The sequence below is a fragment of the Akebia trifoliata genome, chromosome 4 (assembly GCF_017979445.1).
Source record: "Akebia trifoliata isolate Shusen 1 chromosome 4, ASM1797944v1, whole genome shotgun sequence".
Classification (NCBI taxonomy): domain Eukaryota; kingdom Viridiplantae; phylum Streptophyta; class Magnoliopsida; order Ranunculales; family Lardizabalaceae; genus Akebia; species Akebia trifoliata.
This window is the reverse complement of record NC_141378.1, coordinates 5750856-5775142: the sequence shown is the minus strand read 5'-3', so window position 1 is coordinate 5775142 and position 24287 is coordinate 5750856. Positions and strand designations below refer to the sequence as shown.

The 24287-nt window shown below is 34.9% G+C and overlaps 3 protein-coding genes across 5 annotated transcripts; 1 reads left to right on the top strand and 2 right to left on the bottom strand.

Moving 5' to 3' along the window:
• The first annotated feature begins 3752 nt into the window (after positions 1–3752).
• LOC147403284 (uncharacterized) lies at positions 3753–4822 on the top strand. Its single transcript, XM_086438804.1, has one exon. The coding sequence runs from the start codon at positions 3997–3999 to the stop codon at positions 4792–4794; it is 798 nt and encodes a 265-aa protein (XP_086294930.1). The 5' UTR covers positions 3753–3996; the 3' UTR covers positions 4795–4822.
• Positions 4823–5079: 257 nt separating this feature from the next.
• PAP15 (purple acid phosphatase 15) lies at positions 5080–12881 on the bottom strand. 2 transcript variants are annotated; one of them, XM_086438802.1, is made up of 8 exons: positions 12523–12881; positions 12120–12311; positions 9597–9930; positions 9211–9428; positions 7827–8017; positions 7091–7375; positions 5906–6022; positions 5080–5819 (listed from the first exon to the last, which is right to left on the bottom strand). In XM_086438802.1, the coding sequence occupies exons 1-8, from the start codon at positions 12770–12772 to the stop codon at positions 5793–5795; spliced, it is 1614 nt and encodes a 537-aa protein (XP_086294928.1). In that variant the 5' UTR covers positions 12773–12881; the 3' UTR covers positions 5080–5792. The 2 variants fall into 2 exon arrangements, with proteins under 2 accessions (XP_086294928.1, XP_086294927.1); XM_086438801.1 differs by having other exon boundaries at positions 5080–6022.
• A 2606-nt stretch (positions 12882–15487) lies between these two features.
• On the bottom strand, positions 15488–23934 carry LOC147403282 (small ubiquitin-related modifier 1-like). 2 transcript variants are annotated; one of them, XM_086438799.1, is made up of 3 exons: positions 23722–23934; positions 17759–17908; positions 15488–15818 (listed from the first exon to the last, which is right to left on the bottom strand). In XM_086438799.1, the coding sequence occupies exons 1-3, from the start codon at positions 23800–23802 to the stop codon at positions 15735–15737; spliced, it is 315 nt and encodes a 104-aa protein (XP_086294925.1). In that variant the 5' UTR covers positions 23803–23934; the 3' UTR covers positions 15488–15734. The 2 variants fall into 2 exon arrangements, with proteins under 2 accessions (XP_086294925.1, XP_086294926.1); XM_086438800.1 differs by lacking the exon at positions 23722–23934 and adding an exon at positions 18568–18695.
• Positions 23935–24287: the final 353 nt, after the last annotated feature.

Below are 24287 nucleotides of genomic sequence, written 5' to 3'. Positions count from 1 at the left end.
TTTTATGTCAGGGGTCCTATTTAGTTTTCATTTGAGTTCCTTTTGTTTTTTCTTTCCTGGTTTGCTTTCTAGATGTGTCAACGAATGCACTTTTGTCCTTCGAGTTTAATGTGTTTTCTTTATATGTCTAGGGACGCTAAAGCGCTTCAAGAGAAAGCAGCTAGAAAAGCTGCCCAGGGTGCTGGGTCTGGTGGTGGAGGAGATGCAGGGAAAAAAGGCAACAAAAAATAACAGGAGAGAAATTTGCTAATTGGAATCTAGGTATCGGATCAGGGATGTGTTTTATAATTCCATGTTCAGTTTGAATATAATAATCTTGTGTGGTTGGGCATGTTTCCATTGATATGGATTTATATTTCATACTCTATGGGATATTGGATTCTTAATTCCTATCTAATTGTGACATTTCTTTTTGGTCTGTATTTCCTTACTAGTAGATTAAACTGGTGTATCTATATTTCATGAATGAGATTGCTTTGGTTTGTTTGGTTCCCAAGGCTGTACTCGAAGTTTATAACTTCTGAGAGTTGTTTACAGCTTCAGTATTTAGTTGCCTATGAGGATTCACAATTCCCACTTCTCTACTTTGTCAACTTAAAACTGTTTTTGGACTCCATAGTGTAGATCCTTTAGTAGGATTCGTTGCTTGCGTAGTAGGAGTGGGGGTGCAGACCATTGGTATGATTTTTAATTTATTAGTCAGAGAATAAAAGATGGTTGTAGAGGTTTTGTTTGGGTTCATGGTCAAAATCATCATTTATTTACTTGTATCAATTTTAGGGTAAGTTATCAACTCCCATGTAGCAATTCGGAAAACGGTAAAAATTTGATTTATGAAAAATACGATTTTGGATTGTAAATATCCAGTCTAAAATTCGGCTAAAAATTCAATAAATGGAAGGCCCATGCTTTATGGGCATTTAAAAAATTAAATTGAGTCAGGTGATGGTGATGGTGATGGTAATAATAATGTTAGTGATAACGAGGACGACGAGGTTCTATTGATTTAAAAAAAAAAGATTAAAAGTTAAGATATAAATCATCAATTTGAAAAATTAAAGTGTAATCCTACATAATTAAGGTGTAATCCCAAATAAGAGCAGTGGTCATGTCATGTCATTATCTTTTCTAGAAGATAAAATCGTGGATTTCTCCAAAATTTGGAAATATGACCGTTTCGAAGTGGACTTGTTTAATATGTCACACTTTACAAGTTGATATTTTGCAATATACAAGTTAGAGTAGTATTTTAATTTTTTTTCATCGAATTTTATAAAATGTTATAAAAATCATGTTTTACTCTTTTCACATTTAAATTATGTGAATTACTCAAAATAATGCTTTAATCGAAAAAAAATGAAAAATTCGGGAAATTTTTAAGAATTAAATGGGAGATTACTAATAAGGATAAACTCTTGGGAGATGATTCTTGGAAAAAATATTTATATAAAGACAAGTAATCTAGACGGTTAAATTTAAAATCCAATCATCGAAATTTATTCTGGAAAATGTGATATAAACTCGAGATGCATTTGCTATAGCTTCGGCTTGGGATTCATCAATACGTGTATGGACATGTTACCTAGATTGTTAAATCAAATTTAGATGATTTACTCTTGTGGTTTAATTCTTTAGGTAGTTTTATAAGAATAGTCATCGTTCAAGTAGGCACAAATAATCGAGTAGTCTCATTCTAAACTCATCAGTGCAGTGTCGAGCGCTAGTCAGTTCAGCATTTTCAATGGAGTAATAGGGTTCAGTTGGTTTCACACATTACAAAGCAACTTCGGGTTCAAGTCCAGCATATTAAATATAAAAACAAAGAATAAGAGTCGTGCTGGCGTGACACAGGATTTACTGTGATTCTCACAATTCTGACGTGAACATACATACATAACCGTAGATGATTTTTACTCGTATCGTGTGAAAACACATCTATGGTTATGTGCACATCCCACATCAGACTTGTGAGAATCACAGTAAATATTTTGTCATTTCAGCATTTTTCAAAGAATAATAGAGTCATATTTCTAATTAAGAAAATAGCCTGCATGTCTTGCATTTCACACGTGGATGGATACATAGAGTCATAGATACTTTCCTCGAGATATGTGTGAAAACATCTATGTTTTCTGTGTCCACTTGTGAAATGCAAATGCAGTATCTGTGGCAGTCACTACTGAAGAGTGAGTACTGTTGATGCAGATAAATCCATATTTTGGTTCGAGAAGCCTGCTTTCAATGTGATTAGTATGATGGGGGGATTGAATCGAGTCTATAAATAATCACCCATGGGCTACCCAACTAAGCTAGTTGGTATTTTTCGAAAGACATGAATTTATTATTACTATTTATCATTCAATTTTTTTTCATCATTTTCATTCGTTTATTAAGCAATAAATAAATTTATTATTACTATTATTTATCATTCAATTTATTTTTTGTCACAAAAGGATATGTCTATCATAATCAACTTTGAGGTCATGGTTTCAAGTCCAATTTACCCATACAAACAAGGAAATTCACCGATAACAAAATAAGAAGGAAAAGATAGTTTCAAGAACACAAAGGTGAATAAGTACTTTACAAAAAAAAAAAAGAGTAAAAGTAATTATAAATCATGCCTCGTGCAATATAAAGAATTTTGTCGAAATTTTGAAGCGGGCTGACCATTGCAAAGTTTTGTTTGGTAAGTGATTGTGTCCAATAAATCAAAACGAAAGTGTGAAATGTTAATTTATTTTTACATTTTTTTAAACAAAAGTCACTTGAACGAGTGCATTGAACTATTTTGGTGTGTGCAAATGTACCCCACCTTTAATGAATGGAAAAATAATAACTAAAATGTAAGCAAAGAGAAAGAGAGAAAGAATTTGACATCAAACATTTGGGATTGTGGTATTGGTTGGTGGCTGAGAGAATGAATTTGACATCTCCAACTGTCAAACCCCAAATGCCACATATTATGATCCTTTTGGCCCAGCACGTGTGGATGTTAATTAAAACTCAGCTTAGTCCACGGTTTTAGGTTTAGGAGTGAACTACTAAAACAAGAACGACGACAACAACAACATAAAAAAGGTGCATGTCCAATTTTACAAATCATCCATGATAAATCTTTGAATTCAGATGAAAGTATTTTTATTCAGATTTGATTCATAGCTTCTTTTTTTGTTTTTTTAAACTTATGAATCAATTCAACTTTCTCAAATTCAATGTCACTTGGACAAATCTCAAGTTGACTGATTTAATAATTAGAAAACGTTTTTGTAGCCCTAGTTTACTAAGATTCAATTCTTATCTACCATGGCCGAGCCTAGAGTGGACCTAACAATATTTAAGATAATCCCAATATTTATTTATTTTTATTATTAAGAGTAGACAGAGATCCCATATGATAGATATCGAGCAATATTTTTGTCCATTAATAATTTCATCCAAGAAGTGGTTATGGAAAGTTTTTGCTTGGTAACACATCTTCCGTACAAATCTTATTCACTTCGTGGGGACCTTCTCCGAGTTGCAATTCCTTGAAACCAATTAGAATTTTAAGGTGGGAGTCCCAACTACCATTTCCAAACACACCCTAACTTCCATAGAAATCAATTATGATTGGTAATTCATTGTGGATTACATTAATTAATTAAGAAAATAACTACCGAACGGCACAAAATTTAACCGAGTCAAGTCGAACCGTCCGATTTTCGGTGGAATCGACGAGTTTTAAAACTAGGTTTCTATGTTGACCAAAAGTCCCGTGCGAAAGAAACCGAATTAACCTCCTCTCTTCTCTACGTTTAAGACCGGAATTCATTCGTGTAATTTGGACCTATTTTGAGATCAAAGCTTCCATAAGATCCGTTGGATCGTCTGTGATACAGAGAGAAAATCAATCTCTTTCTCTCTCGTTCTGCTAATGATCTGAGAAAGATCCAGCCCAGCGAAGAAGATGTTTTAAATTAATTTTGTTAAATTATTTCAATTAGAATTGCTTGCATGGAAAGTGGATCAAATTCAAATCAGATCTCAGTTCTGGATTCATCTGACCTGTTTCGAGACCGTGGGAGAATCAGTGAAGAGAACGCATCAATGCCAATCCAATCCAGTAGAACTCTCCTTGATATCATCAGAGAGGAGGAATCTGGAACCGCTTACAGAGATCTCATTGATTCTCAAACCAACAACAAAAAGAAAAACCAAAAATCTTTAAAGGATCGATTACGCCTTCGTCGCTCTGGTTCCTCCAGGTCCTTATCCTCTGTTCCCTCAAGCGACATCTCCATCAAAAATTACAAAGACCTTTCCCCTACCAGCCGTTCATCACGAAAATCGTTACAGATCTCAAGAACAATGGAGAACTCTAATAAAGCGACCGTCACGAGCCCTGATGCAGCAATGGTGGAGACCATCGAAGATAGAGGAAAGGAGGAGAGTGGGAATGAATCTGGGCCGTTGGTTTCAGAATCTACGGCTGAGGAGGCAGAAAAGGAAGAAGAAGAGGAGATTAGAGGGACGACATTGATGGCGCTTTTGGAAGAGACAGATAGGCAGCAAGGAGTGGTGGGGCCCACATTTTTTGAGACACAAGAAGATGAAGAAGAAAAAGGAGGAGAAGAAGAAGAAGAGGGAGGAGAAGAGCACGTGTGCTGCGTGTGCATGGTGGGACATAGAGGTGCGGCGTTCATACCGTGTGGGCACACTTTCTGTAGGCTTTGTTCAAGAGAGCTTTGGGTTAGTCGAGGGAATTGCCCTTTATGCAATGCCTTTATAATGGAAATTCTTCATATATTCTAATTTAATATTATTATTTTTTTAATTTTAATTTTAATTATATAAAATTGTGCATAAATCTGTATTTAGTTCCCTCTCTATTATCTGTTTAGTAAATCTTGGTCAGCTCATCAATCAAAGAAAGAAAGAAAAAAAAAAATGTGTCATCCCAAGGTTACGAACTCATGCATTTCTTGTCGAGGCTCATCCAAGCCTGGTCTAAAGGGAGTGGAATTTATGGACTGGTTAGCAGGAATGAAAACTTCAATCTGAACCAAGATCACGTATCCCATAAATTAGATTGTAAAATAGTAGAAAATGAAATATCACCCCCTCAAAAGATTGTAATGAAAAGGTACACACCTTGCACTTGGTTTAACAAGAACATTATAGAATTTAAAATTTTGTAAGAGGTAATAAACTTACAACAAAAAAGGGGACGATTTAGACAAACCTCTCATGGTTTTGGTGAATATTTAAGACATCTTGCATTTCCATACTTGTGACATACCCCTTGACCATTGTGTTCAATGAGTAACAAAAATGATGAAAATCAATTGTCTTCAACCTCTTAAATCTTTAGGGTGCAAACTTTGATTTACTTGGCAATACCCGATTCTTAAAAAAACTTTTGATTTTTTTTTCCTTGGGAACCCATCATCTACAACTCTTGCCGAGAACAAGGGGTGATCTTATCACCAAATCCTATAGTTGGAGAGGGACGTGTATTTTTTTTTTCTTGGTGTGTGTGTGTTGGGGGGGTTGAAAATGAGGATATTTCAGACATTTCCTATTAGTCTAGTACATAAGACTGCAGTCAAGAGGATATATCACCAGTTTCAAAATATTCACCAAAACCAGAGAGGGTCATGTATAAACAACCAAACCAAAAGAAAAAATGTTTACCTAATTGAAGCTCTTACATCATTTCACCATCAAATGCACCTGGTTAAGTTGTCTTCTTCTCTTGTTTATAGGACTACAGGGGACTCTGGCTCTTCAGCTGAAGCTGTTAGGTTTGTTTATGTTTCAAGGTATGGTGTCAGGCCCTACAACAGAAGGTGATGCCCATTCTCAAACTAAAATGCTTCAACAGTCTTCAATTAAAAACAGAATACTTCCGTGCCTTGATTACCTTTGGTTGTACGGGGCACCTATCCGGTTGCCTCACTATATAAATTTGGTCCCCAGTGCTATTGTAGAGGTCCTGATTCCGGTGCCATGTCCATAGAGCATGTGTCTCATTCTTCACCTGCAATTCATATATCACCTTTAGTTTCAACTCTACTCATGTCAATCTCTCTAAAACGTGCTGGCCAATGGTTCACTGTGACAAGGGGATCCTATCTGTGATGTCATTGGCCCGCTAACCAACCCAGTCCGACAGAAATAAATGAGGACTAACGCCTTGATCTTGATACCACAAAGGAGGGTAGAGAAATAGTTTTCAAGTCCGTTAAATCCCAGCCGCAATATATTCAACATAATACTGTCTTGTGTTATATTAACACAAAAAATCTATTTACAATAAGATTAGTATTATATTTTAGTTATAATGACAAACATGGTTACAAATTATAATTTATTGATCTCTATGAAATGATTATAAAGGAGTAAAATATAAAGAAATGAAACTATGTAAAAGGCTCTACCCAATCAATGAAAATCGAGAATTTCACCTGATCAACCATAAATTTAAAATAAATAAAAAATGTTAAAAAGAACCAGTTCCAATTTTATAAAGTGCTTGGCCAGATCAGGCTCGCTAAGGTTAGGGCTGGACTACGTGCGCCCACCTCCTTCAGGGATGGGCTAGGGCTCACCCAAACCTGCTCATTGAGAGCCCTGCCTATCTGACACCAATTGAAGCATCCCAGATTTATGCCAGCATGGTTTGAAAATGGCAGTCAGTCATAAGCACACAATAATGGCAATTCTCCTATAAAGTTACTGTTATATATCATTTTTTACTGCTCAAATACCATCACCTAAAACAAAACAATGGAAACAGTCACCTACCATTAAGCCATTATAGCAGTGCCCTTTGTATCGCACACTGCCAGGCTTTACTGTTATTGCCACCATTCTACACTTACATGTTTTCTCGAAAATATTTGATGGGTGGGGTCATGCTCTTTATAACACTAGAGATGAGCAATATTATGGGGAAAATAACAAACTAAATTAACGGTCATCTTTTTCTAAAACCTTCAAAGGTAAGGATCTCAAAACAAGTTAAGATGAGTTATATTTACAAGGAACACGATAAACCAAATTATGATTAGAAAGATTAAGTGCAGTATCAGAGACTCAAGAGTACCTCTAGGATCCCATGGCCAAAGCTACTCTCTCTGTATGCACTGTACTCAGGTTGCCGGTCCCAGCAAAACTTACCCGCTGCGGGTCCAGATGTAAAATTTGTCACACAGAAACCACCCATGTATTCATCTGGTGTGGTTGATGGTTCTGGGCATTGACCAGGTTCGTCAGCGTGTTTGATCGCCATTTTCTCTCTATTACCCCCGTCTCCAACCATGATATAAACGGGACCACAGGGATCCAATGAGTAGTTATAAACTCGATTTGATCTCTCATAGGCATGAACCTGGCAAATTGTGGGGGGGGGGGGGGGGGGGGAAGAATCATTCTTCAGTGTCAGAAATTCATACAAAAGATTATGGATGATTTGGGGTCCTTATACTACAAATTATAATAAGAAGTTAGGCTTCAAGACCTACCATTTGATGGTAGTACTCTGACTGATCTACAATATGGGTCATTGATTGTTTTTTCTAAAAATCTACAAGGTCACATATCAGATAATTATATACTCTGATCATATTAGTTTTTTTGCTTGGAGGTCTCCTACGTAGGACCTGTAAACGATAAGACATATCGTCTTTTGGGTACCATTATAAAAGAATAATAAATAAAAAATCACTGAAGCAAATAACTGGAAAAGAAAACACTGAAACGGGATCAAGTCATGATTACTCAATATCATGAGAAAATAAAAGAACATGGGAATATTATCATTAGTAGAGTTGTTCACTTACATGGCCATTGAAGACTATGTCAACACTGTAAGTGTAGAGTAATTCCTCCATCTCCACCTTCATACATTCTGCTTCTCTGTAATGAGGTTTGTAACTGCTGTACCAAGGTGGATGCCAAGTAGCTACCAACCACGGAGTTACTGATCTGTCCACATTGGTTAAGTCTCTCTTCAGCCACTTGTATTGATCCCCTATGATGGTAAATGACATAATGTTTCACTTGGCAGTTAAGATTAGTCAAAGCTCATCTCTCTGCTAAAAATATTTGAATCAAGGTAAACCAGCCAAAAGGATGGACAAGATGTAGAAGTAATTGAACTGCTAATGGAAATTAGTAGAATTGATCATATTATATGACATTAAAACAAAGGAAGATAAGAAGTTCAAAAACTTCAAAGGGCCATGATTATTTAAAGGTCTAGGTGATACAAACTACTGATTTCAAAATGTCACTTAGAATTACAAAGGAAATCAATGTTTATTAAAGCATGGCTTGGAAGCATGGAGAATGATGCCTTTGACATAAAGCAATACATGCCACCTTTGAATCATCAATCTGGAGTATACAGTTGGCAGATGAACTTTTGGACAGAACATAGCCTGAAAGAACTTTTCTAGCCTCCAACAACATTCAAGGCTTGCTGTCCAAGAAACAGCTGAGATGGGAAGAGAAATACAGATTTCCTAGAGATTAGTACAGGTTTCCTATAGATCCAATTTATAGGATTTCTTTGGGGAACATCTTCCCATCTCAGCCGTTTGATAGACACAGTGCCTCCAAACCCATTGGAGGTTAGAACTTTCCAGCCCAAAACGACCAATCAGACACCTACATTACACTGGTACAGACCTTTGTCTAGAGTCCTGACTTTCAACCTTAACATTTTCATCAATATTGGTTTTAGTTCTGAACCAGATGGTTAGGGCCCTCCAATCTGATTTTGGGCTATTATCCATCCAAGTTGGGGCACACCAACCACATAGTCTGAATCAAAAAGTTGAAGAGACAAAGTATAGCTTGAGATTTTAACGGGGCGTTAAATTGTTTCTCTGTTTATTTATGCTACTCGTCAAAATGAGCAGAAAATATTAACAGGGTTTTGATTTTATGTTTAAGGATACCTATCATTGGATCCAGAGTAATATCCTATGCCAGATGAAGTTTAGACAGAAATTTGGCAGCCTTACCCCAACTATTTGGAGGCAGCAACTGAATCCTATACAAGTATTAAACTCTTAACTAGATGTATATTGTGTCAAGGCTTTCAGTGTTCCTCTCACCATTTTAGGGCTTCTAACCTCTACAAAATCCTTCCTGGTGCCATCATTGGCCTTTGTGCCCACTTGATGAGGCCAAACATGAAAAGTAGGAGACAGAATTTACCTGATTTGTAGTAAGAAATGTAGGCACCAAGCATGATGAAATGTATTCCCCCAGCATTGAAGGAATAGTAGAATGTGGATGATGATCCACTTTCTTTTGTTGGGAAGGCAAATCGAGAGCTATAAGCTACAAATGTCTGGTTTTCAACTTGTTTTTCTATCTCATGGTTCCCTTCGACCACCATTATTGGAACTTTGGACACCAGAGGTTGCATAAACCTGAAACCAAACATTACTACTAATCACACACAAAAGATATAAAGAAACAGAACCAAATTATCCAGAATTCTTGTACCATTTTCTAGCACCAAGCGTTAAAAGAAAAACACAATGTTAACCAAAAAAACAAAAAAAATATGTAACTAAGGGTAAGGGTGCCTGTGTTACCTTCCCCAGTAATCCCAACGAGGCTGATAGGTCTCATGAATTGGAGTTTGTGAAAATGAGCAAGAATAGCAGTCGGACCCAGTTCCATTTGTGAGATACAGATTTGCATAAGTTACATCACCAATCAACAGAACAAGATCAGGTCTGTTACTTATCAAGTGACTGATCGTGGAAGTTGTGTTGTATGTGAGACCAAGATCTCCCACTATTGCAATTCTTTCTGGATAGTTCCTTGGTCCAGAAACTGGCGTAGTCTTGAAATAATGGATATCGCTCATAGCTGGTATAGAAGGATCTCCACAACGATAATAGTATAGTGTCCCAGGTTTCAACCCTACAGATGCAATGATGGAGGAGATGCATAAGTACCCAACAACTCCAAAACTATTAAGTCTAATTAACTGCTAATATGAGAGAACAATATCCATTGGTAGTTTTCTTTCTTCCATCACATTTTTGGATCATTCTCAAAAACCGATGGAACACAAAACCAAGAAAAACTATTCTTCAAAAACAAAAAACAAGAAAAGAAAAAGAAATAGAAAAGAAAAGAAAAATAATAGCAGCATCATATTTTCATGGAATGCAAGAACCTGCAATCAAATAGAAACATTTTACTGTATATTATCTACAGAAAGCTCCAGACTCACAAGTGGGACACTCCCTAAAATTTGTTAACCATTTCTTAAGACTTCATTTTGTACCGTTGCTACAATTAGTAGTCAAGCATGATAAAAGGTCCAAGTCCTAAATGAACCTTTTCATTGTTTTCCAAGAGTTCTTTAGCCACCTAGAATTTTATGATATTTTGAGGTTAGCCCAGATCATTAGTTGCACTCATTATGTTCAATTGAAGGAAGGCATTTATATGTTGTTATCCCTTCTTGGGCATCTTTGTTTTCCTCAAAAAAAAAAAAAAAAAGGAATATAAGGTGATACTTCATCAAATCAGTTATCTAATTTGTAAGCTTTCATCAAGAACTGTAATTGGAACCCAAAAGTTTAAAAGTTGACTAAAGATCTCTGAAAGGGAACCATGAGGCATGGAAAATTTTAAATTTCTAGAAAACTAAAAGATAAGTTCTAGGAACTCGTGACTTTAAGTAGCAACAAATTGCTTGGATGTAGGAATTTAATGTTGCTTACCATATCCAGTAACATAACTTGAGGTATTTTATTTGTGAATAATGATCCAATTCAAGTCATTGTCACTTCCCAGAACTTTCTCGAATTGTTTATCCCGCTTTTGAGAGATAGAAGTTGTTCTTCTCCAGTTCGGAGAGCTCATCAGGGCTGCAGCTCATAATCTTGAAAGAAGTGGTACATGATTGTTCAATATTAACAACATCAGAAGCATTGAAGTCTTACCCGAAATATGAATCCTTTTTTGCTATTAACTCTTATCTAAAACTATACCTTTTGTCGAGGAATGTGGAGAATATCTGTTCGAAATAGACTATCCATCCATGCATGATGCCTTTGGCAAATAAGATCAAGGCCCACCTTGTGGACCAGATGCAAGTATTCATTTGTATATAACTTTTCAACATAGTTTGTAATTATCGTTCAACATGTTATAAGAGGAACAAAAATATAAGATAACAATAATAAAAACACATAAAAATCATACTAAATGTTTCCCAACCTATAACAGAGGTGACATCTCTTCTCAACCTTTTAAATGAGTCACAAGTCAGGGAGAATGATCAGGACAAGAGGGAGTGGATCAAGGCTGAAGATAAAAGTTTCATTGTTCGTTCTTATTACAAGGTCCTTCACCCAAGGTCAGTAAACTCTTTCCCAACCTATGCCATTTGGTCGACATTTGTTCCGTCCAAAGTATCTTTCTTCATCTAGCTTGCCTCCTTAAGGAGGATTCTCACTTTAGACAATTTAATCTCTCGGGGGTGAGTCACTTCAAATTGTTGCTCTCTTTGTATGACACATGGGGAATCCGTGAATCATACTCTTATTTATTGCTTGTTCTCACGTGACATTTGGTCTTCATTCCTTTCCTTGTTTCATATGTGTTGGGTTCTTTTAAAAAACTTTCAATCCTTACTGGAAGGATGGGACTACAATATCTTTTCTCATAAAAAGAGGCATTTGTGAGCTATTCTTCCTTTGGCCATATCGTGGGGTCTTTGGAAGGAGAGAAATAATAGGGTGTTCAAAGGAAAGAAGAATAATGCGCACATGGTATACATGGAGATTCTGGTGACGATGTATTTTTGGGCTAAGCTGATCAAAGACTTTTCCGGGTCTTCTTTGACGATATTGTGTTTAGATGGGAAAGCTTGTGTAATTCTTGGTATTGCTTGTTTTGCTTTTAGTTTTTCTGATTTCTTATGCTTTTGTGTCGTTGTAGTTTTGGTTTTCATAGTTTTTCCTTATTTGGGGGCTACCTTTGCCTCCTTTGTATCTTCTCCTTTCCAAAATTTATAAAATCTTTATACTTACAAAAAAAAAAATCATACTAATTGTAAATGTTAAAGTACACAGATAATTTTCATTGAAACGTACCTGTAAGAAGAACATGGTGAATGATTCCAGAAGTGTAATTCTGGAGGCCTTCGAAAGGATAAAGCTGGTTGTAAACGAGAGAATAACCTTTCAATTCATGAGTTAATGGAAATCTTAACTTCCCATATCGAACAACACTGGCTACAGTTTCGGGATTTAATGGCTTTATATTATCCCCAATTTGGAATTCCCCTGCAAATTCAGTTTCAGAAACCCCAAATTCTTAGAACCAAAGAAGCATTCGATATTCTTGTAAGAATAAACATAAAATTGTTTCAGATGTTACCTTAATCTTAATTGTATCAAATTAATATGGTCTCCATTAATAGACAATCCGGATCGATAAGAACTCTACAGATGGAAATAAACAAATAAAATTGAAGAAAAACAAAAACAAAAAGACCTGTAATCCAAGAGATCCAAACAGAGTCATGGGTAGCAGAGAGAGTGACAGAGATCTGCTCTGGTTCAAAACCCTTGACACGCCTTTGGATACGAGGATCGGTTTCTGGCAAATCTACGGCGTTTCCACGTAAGTTTTCATCGAAAGGAACTGTAATGGGATCGAATGGGCCATCAAGTGTTGTGGGAATTTTGCCATTAATGAAGACTCCGAACTTTACCAATAGAAACAGAAACAAGAACAATACCATTGAAGAAGAAGAAGAAGAAGACACAGAGAGAGCAACCTCGAGACCTCTTGTGAGGGGTAGGGTTTATGAATGTGTGAGAGAGATGGAGGGAATTCCTAAGCAAGGAATATACGCGCGGCTGTCTTCTAACTGACAGGTTAGTTATTGCCTTCACTAGTCACTTTACAGTTTTAATAGTGGCTAGCACTCCAACTTTTAATGAGTCGTGCTGGGGTGACACAGTATTTACTGTGATTCTCACTATTCTGACGTGAACGTGCATACATAACCGTAGATGATTTTTAATCGTATCGCGAGGAAACACATCTATGGTTATTTGCACATCTCATATTAGACTTGTGAGAATTGCAGTAAATACTTTGTGTGATTTCAGCATTTTCCACTTTTAATTATTACACTACAATTTAACAACAATAATAATAGGTGGATTATCATTTCGAATTCCGAATTGGGTACTCTATTCATATTAATTCCGAAAACATACATGAATCATTTTTCAATGAATTAGTTGGTAGGTATTTTTAATTTAAAGTTTTGAACTCAATGTAGTTTATTAACGAATTTCTCATTAAAAAAATAAGGATATTTTATTTTTAAATTTAGTTGCAAACTCATCACTTTAAAATCAAGGATATTTTGAATTTAAATTTATCGACGAATTCATCATTTTAAATTAAAAATATCTACCAACGAACTCGTTAGAAAATAATTCATGCATGTTTTGGGAATAAAAATGAAGGGTGTATTGAAATTAGAATTTAGACATAAATTAAGTATGTTTTGAGAAAAATCTCAAAAATAATAAGGGAACGGCTAAGAATAAGTAAAAGTTGGGGTGTAAATAGAAGATTTCTTCACTTTTTTTTCGGTGCTAGATTTCTATTTTTATTTTTTAGGATTTTATATGGAGATATTTCCCAAAAGGCAACTTATGACCAAATTTTGATTCTAGTATACATTTTATTTTAATTCCTAAAACATGTTTTTCAGAGAATTCCTCACTTTTATAATCAACGAATTTGTTGATAAATTTTCAATGAGATTGATTGCATTTATCAACAAATTCGTTGATTATAAAAGTAACGAATTAATTGGAAAAGACATGTTTTGAAAATTAAAATAAACAAAGTACCAAACTCAGAATTTTACCATAGGAAATGGAGGTTCACCATTTTATATGAGTCTAATCATATTTGTAAATAACTATCGGAAGTGTTTGAATTAGTGTGATAATGTTTTGTAATGTTAAGATTATAATTTGAGCCAAACCTTGGTAATGTTTGATAAGTGTTTTAATCTTTAATTGGGGTGGGATAAATAATTTAAGAAATTGGGGGTGTAATAAGTAAAAGTAGGGTTGCCAATAGTAGGTCTCTTTAATTTTTGTCCGAGATCTGAGTTATCTTGATGAGATTTTGAAAATTTCAAGAATGTTTTGATATTTTTTCATATTTGTATGTAGAACTAGTTCGACACTCACCTTTGTATTTGAACTTAATATAATTATGATCACAAACCAAGAAAATTACAACCTACAGCACTCCAATAGTTCTTAAAATTATAAAAATATCATTTTTATATCATAATTTCAAAAATCCTTTAATAATGTTTTAAGTTACAGATTATAAGCCCTTTTGGTACATGACTTTTGCACATGCTACCTTCTAGTATTTGTAATCAATTTTTAAGAATTAAATCAGTCACTCATATAAAATGAGATTTTGTGTCTGAAAGTCCATTAGTCTATAATCATGCCATGTAAGTCTTCCTGATCTCCCATGCTTTTCGTTCTTAATAAATTCTCATTAATAATAATTAGAAGTTGGCATGTGCAAAGGCAGGTGTATCTAAAGGATTTATTTATAATTTAAAATATTTATTGAAGGGTGATTTTGAAAATAACATCGTACAATAGATATTTTTGTAATTTTGAAAACTAAAGAACTGATTTTAAGGATGTGCAATTGTAATTTTTTATTTTATTTTATCTAAAATGACTCTGATTATATTAAGTTTAAATGTTAAGATGGTTTTTTTTAATAGAAATCTTTTAATTTAAAACATTAAGTTTAAATGCTGTGCTTTCATGCAAGATGAAAATCTTTTAAGTTCAAAAATGGCATCCTTTGTAGGTTAAATTGAAGGAAAGCAAGCTTAAAACTGGTTTATCTTGCCAAGCCATCTTTTTATCATAAACAAGCAAAATGCCATACGCCACATACCAAATGAAGACATAGAGAAACCAACTAATACAGGTAACTCCCACGGCATCGCCAACCAACCACTAAGCAAACAAAGGATTGAAGGAGAGAGCAAAAGAATGGAACTATTATAGGGTGGAAAAGGGTATTAGAGAGAACGTCGATCACGTAGAGAGGGATTGCAAAATATTACTGGTCTTCGATGGAAGGTTGCACTGAAGGGGAGGGGGGTATAAAAGATAAGAAAATAAAGAGAAATATAATGCTAAAAAAATGAAAATTTTATTTTAAATAAAGGATTGGTTATTGGAGGAGGGACACAAAGCTTCGGAAAAACACTCCACATGTCTTACCAAACTAAGATAAGTTGACACCTCATGAAATGATTATCACACACCAGCAGCACAATTTAATTTCCTAGATGCCTGCAATATTATAATACAGATATTATGATCATGTAGCCAACCCAAATATTTGGGCAAAACAGTAAAGAAACACAATGGCGACTGAACAATTAGAGAACCAAAAACAATTTCAAGAATTCCATAACAAAATAAGAGGATCATTAACAACCATTCAACAAAAAACAGATCTAACAAATACGGGAGAATAATCTCAAGGTAGAGCTAATAAGATGAAATTTAGAACTTAATTGTCTTGGCGAATCCTTTTTCTTTACAGGGAAGTCTTGAAACATGAAACCAAAATTACAAACTTGACAGCAACTCCATCCTCCATCTTTTAAAGCATATGTAGTTTCTTCACTGTAAAAGACTACTTTCATGGCTATCTCCACCGGTTTGGTGTAGCATGGCATCAACTTCATCACCATCCTCCATTTCGAGCTACACCCAATGTAAAATGACAAATCAGACAAGTGAAATTACAGAAATGTATTACGGGTCTTATGATATTGTAAGAATGTCACGATGGAAATGATTTTCTAATCAAAATGCAATTGTACACAAGTTTGATTGCCCATTTAATGGTAAAACAAATTTGCCAGTGAGAACAATTATCCCGATAAGATAGAAAATATCATCAACCCAAACAAACAACAACATATAGCCTGTGATCCCAAAGATTTGAGGTCCGCTTGGGAAAATGATTTTCTCGTTAGGTCCAGGACATTCTTTTTCAAGATTTGCCCCTCCTCCAAAATCTAAATTACAACTCTCTATTGACATTTTCACATCTGCAATCAAACTCCAACCTCTATACTTTCTTGGGAAGCCTATTTTCTTACAATCATTTTCGAAAGAATTAATTTTCCAAAGAAATATTTTTCTTTATACCCTGCATGTTTGGCAAAATGTATGATGATCTACAAGTACCAACTCCTATGACATACATAGACTAAATAGCTCACCATACTAAAGGTATAGTTTTCTGGAGAAGAAGGTAAATAGGTTGCACTTGTGAGGATAATTTTTGGGTAATTTCGAATGCTCCTAGACAGTTCACAGCAAATTCAAACCGACATACCTCCCTTGCATAGTCACCAAGTCGGGGTGTTCAGGAATAAATCCGCAAGGGGAAAATTCGGTAAAATCAGAAAACATCAGGAAAAGGTCAGGAAAAATCGAGCTAGGTTAGGGTTCTGTAATTGTTCCTACTATAGATTCACAACATATTCAAGGTTCAAAATATAAAAAAACGACCACAATCATGTGCCCAAATTAGGATTCATTAACACATCAAAACCAACAAATCAACATCATTCTCATTATTTTACGTATTATCCGTGATTTAATCGTGAAGTTCATAAAAGAAAGTCACGTTTTAATTGCGACTTTTTCAATAAGTCGGAGACTTTGGTGACTATACTCCCTTGACTGTGGGCTTCTATTTGACTAACAAAAATGGCCAAAATACACTTTTCTTCAACCTCTTCCCAACAACCCTTGTTCTACAACCTTGAGTTTAGGAGACAAGACAGCCACTTGTTTTCAGCACGATCTGATTAATTACTCGACTTTCACTACTGTTTCATCCTCTAAATCAATAAGATGATAAAACTAAAGTTTTACCTAACAAGACTTCCAAAATCAAGGGTTACCAACTAAATCAAAGTTTTTATTCTAAAGATTGAATAGAATGGATTTTTAGAGTAAAATCAATAGTTTTTAGCAAGAGAAGATGCCATCATCTTGGTCATTTTCTAGCCTCTCATACAAGACCACGTTCAAGAGGGTAATCATCAATTTGAAAACGCAGGAGGGCGTCCCAAGTATGCACCAAAACTTGGATGGATATTATGTTTAAATTACCCATATAATTTGGTGAGAGATTTAGTAATTCCCTTGTGAAATTGGTTATATTAGGTTTACCCCCTGAAAAATTCCAGATTAAGTTTACCCTTGACCGAAAGTCGAGGTTGCTTTTTGTTGATGATTTACTGATGAAAATTTGATTTTATTCTAAATGTCGTTCAAAAACTCAAATTACTAAATCAAAATTTGAAAAGAAAAAAGAATCTAAAGTTCACCGTTAAATCATCAACAAAAAAGCAACCTTGACTTTTGGTCAAGTGGGGTAAACATAATCTGGCATTTTGCAGGGGGTAGACCTAATATCACCAATTTCACAGGGGGTATTACTAAATTACCTCAATTTTTTCCATTTCTTAAACTATTCAATAGAATGCCCCAAGCTCAGATTCCGACAACCATCCAATTGGATTAGTATTAGTGATGAGTAGATAGACTATGTGGATACAGCTATGTTTTTGAGACCTGTAAATATTACTTAAAGATAAGTAATATTACTAAAAGAAAAACTTTACTTCATCAGGGGTCTGCTCTCCCCGCAGCCGACGACCATCAAATAAGAATGCAATGGAGTTGAAGTCTACTGATTGTCGGTCACAGTAAGCAGTCATGAGCTTCCGAAGCTGGGTGCTGCGCTTGATCCTGAAGAACACCTCATTTCCATCCTTCAATCAAACAATAACAGTGAAATGGGTGAGAGAACAGCAAACAATAACAGCATATATGACATATTAGCACATATGATTGACAATCTGTGAAATCAAATGAAAAACCAGATGGAAATTAACGGCAAAGTCGTCACCAAATGTATATCTGTTGCATTTTGAAGGTAATCATTAAATTCAAAAGTAGCAGGGTTGACTTTGGCACTTTTGGGGGTACAAGAAAACACACAACGGCTACTAAAGTTGCATCTGTGAACGCTTTTGAGGGCCAGATTCCCACTAATGGACCCTCAAGCAATGGCCTTGGCTTCGGGCTTCAGCAGAAGCCTGAAGTTGTTCCAATACCAGATTTCAGCTTCTGTGGGAATCAGATAAAACTTTGGAGTTTAGATTCCGCTATTTTTTTATAAAAAATTCCCTTGATATTTTAAATTAATGACAACTACACCCCTAGAGTTCCCGAAGTTTTAATATAATCACCAAGAACTCCACATCAGGATACTTATTTAATTTTGCAGGGGGAGCAGTCCAAGCTACAAAATTATGTGGCTTTATTTAATACGGAGTCAGAATATAACATAGCTACTAAACCTTGCAAGGAGATGATATGGATGAAGACTTCTTCAAGAATTGGTTCTAAACAAGAGGGGAACGTTTACCATGATCGCCAGAGCATCATCCATCTCTGAGTAAGAATTCAAGTTTCATTCTATAATAATGTATATCGAAGTAAGATATCATTGGATTCAGGATTTTCAAGAAAATCAACACCTAGAACTTGAGAAGATCTATACAGAAAATAATCCTTCAAATAGGATGAAGACATTCTTAGCCGAAGACAAGTGTGAGATATGTAACAGCATGTAGGGTTGGAACATGGTGCGTCACTCCACATAAGTCAGAAGGGGGAAATTGTTTGGTTCCCTCCTCTTAAGGAGGTGGGTCCCAATAATTGATACCAAGATAATGTAGGCGCAAAATTTTCTTGAAGACAGAAAAGCAGCAATTGTTGACTTTGAATATATGATGGTAAAATTTTTGAAGACTCCATTAAGAGGTGGATTTTGACGTAAGAGTCTAGCAACCACATTTGCTGATCAAATAATTGTATAATGGGCAACCAAGCATCCAAATTTTCTGATCAAATAATTGAATTCGGGTCAACCACAAAACTTGAAAAGAGTGACAACTTTGACCACCAAATACAATGAATTATCATCATTTTTGTGAGTCAATCATGTTGATGGAGCTAACTCTCTTTGAAGAAACCACACTGACAAAGCTATATGTAGGTCTTTGGTTCTTATATGGATGTGTGTCTTTGTAGTTACACTAAGAAGTGCATGAAGAGAACACAATATGAGTGTGTTTTTCAAAGTGTCTATCAAAGACAAGATAAAAGATCAGTCTCGAGTAGGGGTGTCAATGGATAGTTGAAATCCGAATTCGAATTCGAAAAATTGGATATTATCCGAAATTTTCGGATATCGGATTTGAATTCAGATGTGATTTTAGGATTCAAATAGATTTCGGATATGAATTCAGATATCGCTACATCCGATTTGAATGCCATACATAGTAAATATATAAATATCTCTCTCTTTCTATATATATATATATTAATTAAGACAAGACAAGACAGCTGTTTTCCTCTCTCTCTCTCTCTCTCTCTCTCTATATATATATATATATATATATATATATATATATATATATATATATATATAAAAGACAAGACAATCGTTTTACTCTCTCCCTCTTTATAAGACAAGACAGCTGTTTTCCTTTCATTTAATATTTAAAACAATTCTCTTTTCAAAAGTCAAAGACAATAACTTATTTTCCACGGTTTTTACATTTAATTTAAACAATTATCTTTTCAAACTAAAGAGTAAAGACAACTATTCATCTTCTACTTATACTCATTTTTTTCTCTTCACCTCATCTCCCCTAAAGGATTAACGAACAATGACGGTGTTTTTCCAATGATCAAACGGCGACGTACTCTTCAGCATAGGTAAATCTCCTTCCGTATCTTCTTCTCCAATCTCAATCCAAAAATCCTTGATTTTTCCCTTAAATCACGTTTTTCTTGAGGATTTGCTTGATATAGATTAAAGATGAGGATTTAAGATGAATGGACTTGAGCAAATAACAAGAGTTTTTGAAACAAGTTGAAGATGAGGGATTTTGAAACATTTTGAAGATGAAAATCTAGAATTGAAGATGGCTGATTGTGCTTGATCAAAAATCAAGAGCTTCACAACCACCTCTTCTGTAAGTTCAATATTTTTTCTAAATCAAATATTTTTTATTATTTAAATTCGAATCGAATATTTTCGAATATCCGATAACTCATTCAGATACGAATTCGGATATTGGTTAGTGACATCCGATCCGATTCAAATTCGGATATCACTATTTTTTTCGGATTCGAATTCGGATATAGCACTATCCGATCGGATACCTATCCGTTGACAACCCTAGTCTCGAGGTGATATGATGTAGAACAACCTAGGTTTTATAGATTCTAGGTCTTTTCTACTTTAAGAAGAGTGGTGGAAAGGTTAATTAGGTGAAGAAGAAGATGAAAAGGGTTTTAATTGACCATTGTTAAGGTTTCAACAATCCCAATTGGGTAGATGTTGAACAAATAAATGTAAATTTTGCAATTAGGATGTTATAATTAGGTGTAGAATGAAAAAGGATTTACTAATATGCTATAGGATAGATTTGGAGAAAAGATGAATGGTATAGGGTGTTTATCGTGAAGAGAGGATTGGATGGATTTTTTATAGTATATATGACTTTTTATGCGTATTTTTTTATATCTGATCACTCGGATATAAGTTCTGATCGATCGACCTCAAGGAAGAAGTATTATGAGGCTCTTTCCTGGTCTCAAACTCCTTGAGAGTGTAGGGTAAGTTTGCCGCCTCAATAAAAAATTGAAACAATCTCTCAGGGTTTGGTTTGAGCGATTCAGTAGTATTATGAAGATGATGGGATATGCTCAAAGCCAAGCTAATCACCCCATCTTTGGCATAGTAAGAAACAATCTATAGTGTCTAGATCTAATTTGAGGCCAAATATCACGTTATAGCCAATGGTTGTGTGTGAGGCATTGTGGTTATAGTCCATCCTTTTCTAAGCTTGATCTTTCAATGCCTAGCTCTATGTAACTTTATTGCAACAAAAAAAGTTGTTGTGGGCTATGGTTAGATTGGGTTATTTGTTGTCCAAGTTAGGCGTGATAGATATCTATGCACCAACTTGAGGGGGAGTGTGGAAGATATGATTTTCTATGTATATATTTTTTTTAACTTCGATCCATCAAATATAGATTTCAAACGATCAAGCTGACAAATCAGGTTTAGTAACCGATCGTAAGTCAACATGTTTGTTACTTCGTTCTTTTCTAACTATAAGTGAAATCATGGGGATTGTTACACCCCCATCGATTTCACCACATTCCTTGGTTCTCTAATCCTAATCTCATTGATTTATTTATGAAAATTTTCATATTAAGGGAGTTAAAAGATCCTTATGGGTTTCTTGATGGATTCAAAAAAAAAAATTAATTAATTTTTCTTTAAATGATAGATTTACCTTGTAATTACCCCTAATGATTTCCATGGCATCATCAACTTGGATACCCCTACATTCAAGCCATAAAGATTTTTTTTTTTAATTACTCATCAAAATCTTTCTAAAATAATTTTTTTACATTATTTAAATAGAGAAGACGAATTGCTAAAACTTAAAGGACTTCTAATTTAACTATACATTGCACACTAAGTAACTTTCTTGAAAGAGAAAGTTCTCAAAAAAATAGTAAAATTCATAATTTGATAAAAATTCTCCTACTAAATTTAATATACCTAATACTAAACTTCTAAACAAGGACTCAGAAAACATAAAACAACTAAAAAAAAGACTCATATATCCCTAAAATTCATCCAACCCATTAATAGGCTACAAAATTTACTGAATAACAGCCCATGATTTTTTGTGTCCCCATTGCAATAAGTGCGAAGTGTGTCACACACTGTATCTTTAAATACATGTTTCACTCTATAACATAGAGAGCAGGCTATGGATCTGTGTTCAAATCGAAAACTACTTCCAAAACTCAACTATCATTAATTAGCTTCCTTTATTATCACAACTCGCTTTCATTAACTTCCTTTATCAAGAGTACTCGCATGAAAGAGCTTATAGATGAGCTTACTTTAAGCTGTCTTTCTTTATTAAAATTAATATTTTTTATAAGAATAATTTTATTGCAACCAAAAAAAAAGTACAATAGGCAGTCGAGATCTTGGTTTCAAAACTAGTCCGAAACCGATACGTATCACCCGAATCGTCTCGGTATCAAGCATGGATGAGATGAACGGACAAGTCAATTTTTCGGATGAGATATAAAACCTCATGTTCATGTTTCATGTTTTTGAACGAGACATCTCAAATGTATTGGAAAACTCGTCCGAGATGACTTGATATCTAGCATGGACGAGACGAGATGCAAAACCGAGTTTTAAAACCACGGTCGAGATGAACTACCTAAAAAGAAAGAAACATAAAAGAACACATATTTCACACACAAAAATAGCATGCTGGAGAATTAACCACCCGTCTCCTTGGTCCCTTAAAGGAACTATTCTCACCCTGCTTCCTTATAACTTTGCTTTGGTACATAACAGGAGAATAACTCCTTTTCTTGATTAAATAAAGGAGGAGAACTACAAGCAACAGGTATTCTTTATTTAGCATCAAGTTCAAGGACCATGTACAAAATCAAACACTGTGTCAAACATTTTTCAATACATAGGTTAGAAGTTTCGGAAGGGGCTGATTTTTTTGTGAGGATCCTAACCCCAATTTACAAGTTGAATAATCATGGACTGTCCAATTTTGTAAACCACTTTTGATGGGGTTAGAAGTTTTGGAATGGGCTGATTTTTGGTGAGGATGATCTCCTCACCATAGAGATCATCCTCACAATAAATCACCCCATTCCGAAACTTCTAACCCATATATTGAAAAATGTTTGGCACAATACTTGGTTTTATATATGGCCCTCAAACGCCCTCCCTTTATATAAAGGAATACTAGACAGCTTAGAAAGAGCATATTTAAGAAGAAGAACTCAAACTCTATTCCTTAAGGATTTAAATTCCCTCCATGATTGAACACACTCTTAAAATTTAATTAATATTCACTTGTTTTCTTTCCAAATAGTTGCAATCACTTGGTATCATTGGGAAATTTCTTTACCATGTCTTGTATTTTCTTGGCATTGAAAGGATCTTCATGTAAAAAACTGTGGTGTGTTGTTCATGTTGCCTTTTTTAATTCCTTATTTCCATTTGTTATGTCATTCCAGTTTGCAAATCTCTTTGATTTGCACATAAAGGAGAAAGCGTATCAAGGTTTTCTCATTCTCTTCAAGCATGCATCAATCCTCCTCCCTACAATGAAATTAAATGACCATAAACTAGGTTTGGCAGAACTCGGCCTCACCTCACACGCCCAAGGCACGACAACTTACTCCGGATACAGAATCTTAACCCACATACAACTCAACCAAGAGATCAAATCAACTCCAATTTGCAAATGCAGAGAAGTCAATTACAGGAATATAAGTAAACAGATATCCAAGATCAAACACCAAGTTAACTACCAACCACTATTGATTCGATAGATAAAGACGATACATTAGATTAAAACTTCCTAGAGAACAAATCTTCAATTGTAATTGAAGAAGATCGAAAGAAAAAAAAAAAAAGGCAGAACAGAGAAGTAGTCTATACCTGGCCCTTGACTTTGAGATTTATGTGACCCGATTGATCAGTTGGCTTCTTATCTTCCTCTTGAGCAGCAGTTCCAGACATTTTCAGAGCTTAAATTTTAGGGTTTCTCTAGGTTTCTTTTAATATTTATCTCTTCGCGATTCCAATAACAAGGAGAGGGACCGACGCAAGTGTTTGAGTTTCTTATGTAATTCAGAGAAATATTATATCCAATAGGTCTGGTCTCCTCTCTTTAAGAAGCTCTAAAATAAACTATATTTGATGTGGTTTAGAATCCGGAAAGAGCCGTGACAACTAGACGCAGCAAAACATCCGTACGTGGTCTGTATGTGGAAGACGTGGCACCATAGATCTTTTTCTTCGGGATTCACAAGGAAAAAAAGATTAATGGTTCTGTACCCTTACCACGTGTATCCCCGTATGGTTTGCCGCTTCAATTTATCATTAATTTTAAAAAAAAATCTTTTAGTAGGAAATTTAATTTTCAAAGTGCACTTAATGCACCTAAACATAAGCCTTAAGGAAACATGTTACCAAATCACTACTCAAGTCTAATTCTAAGTCTA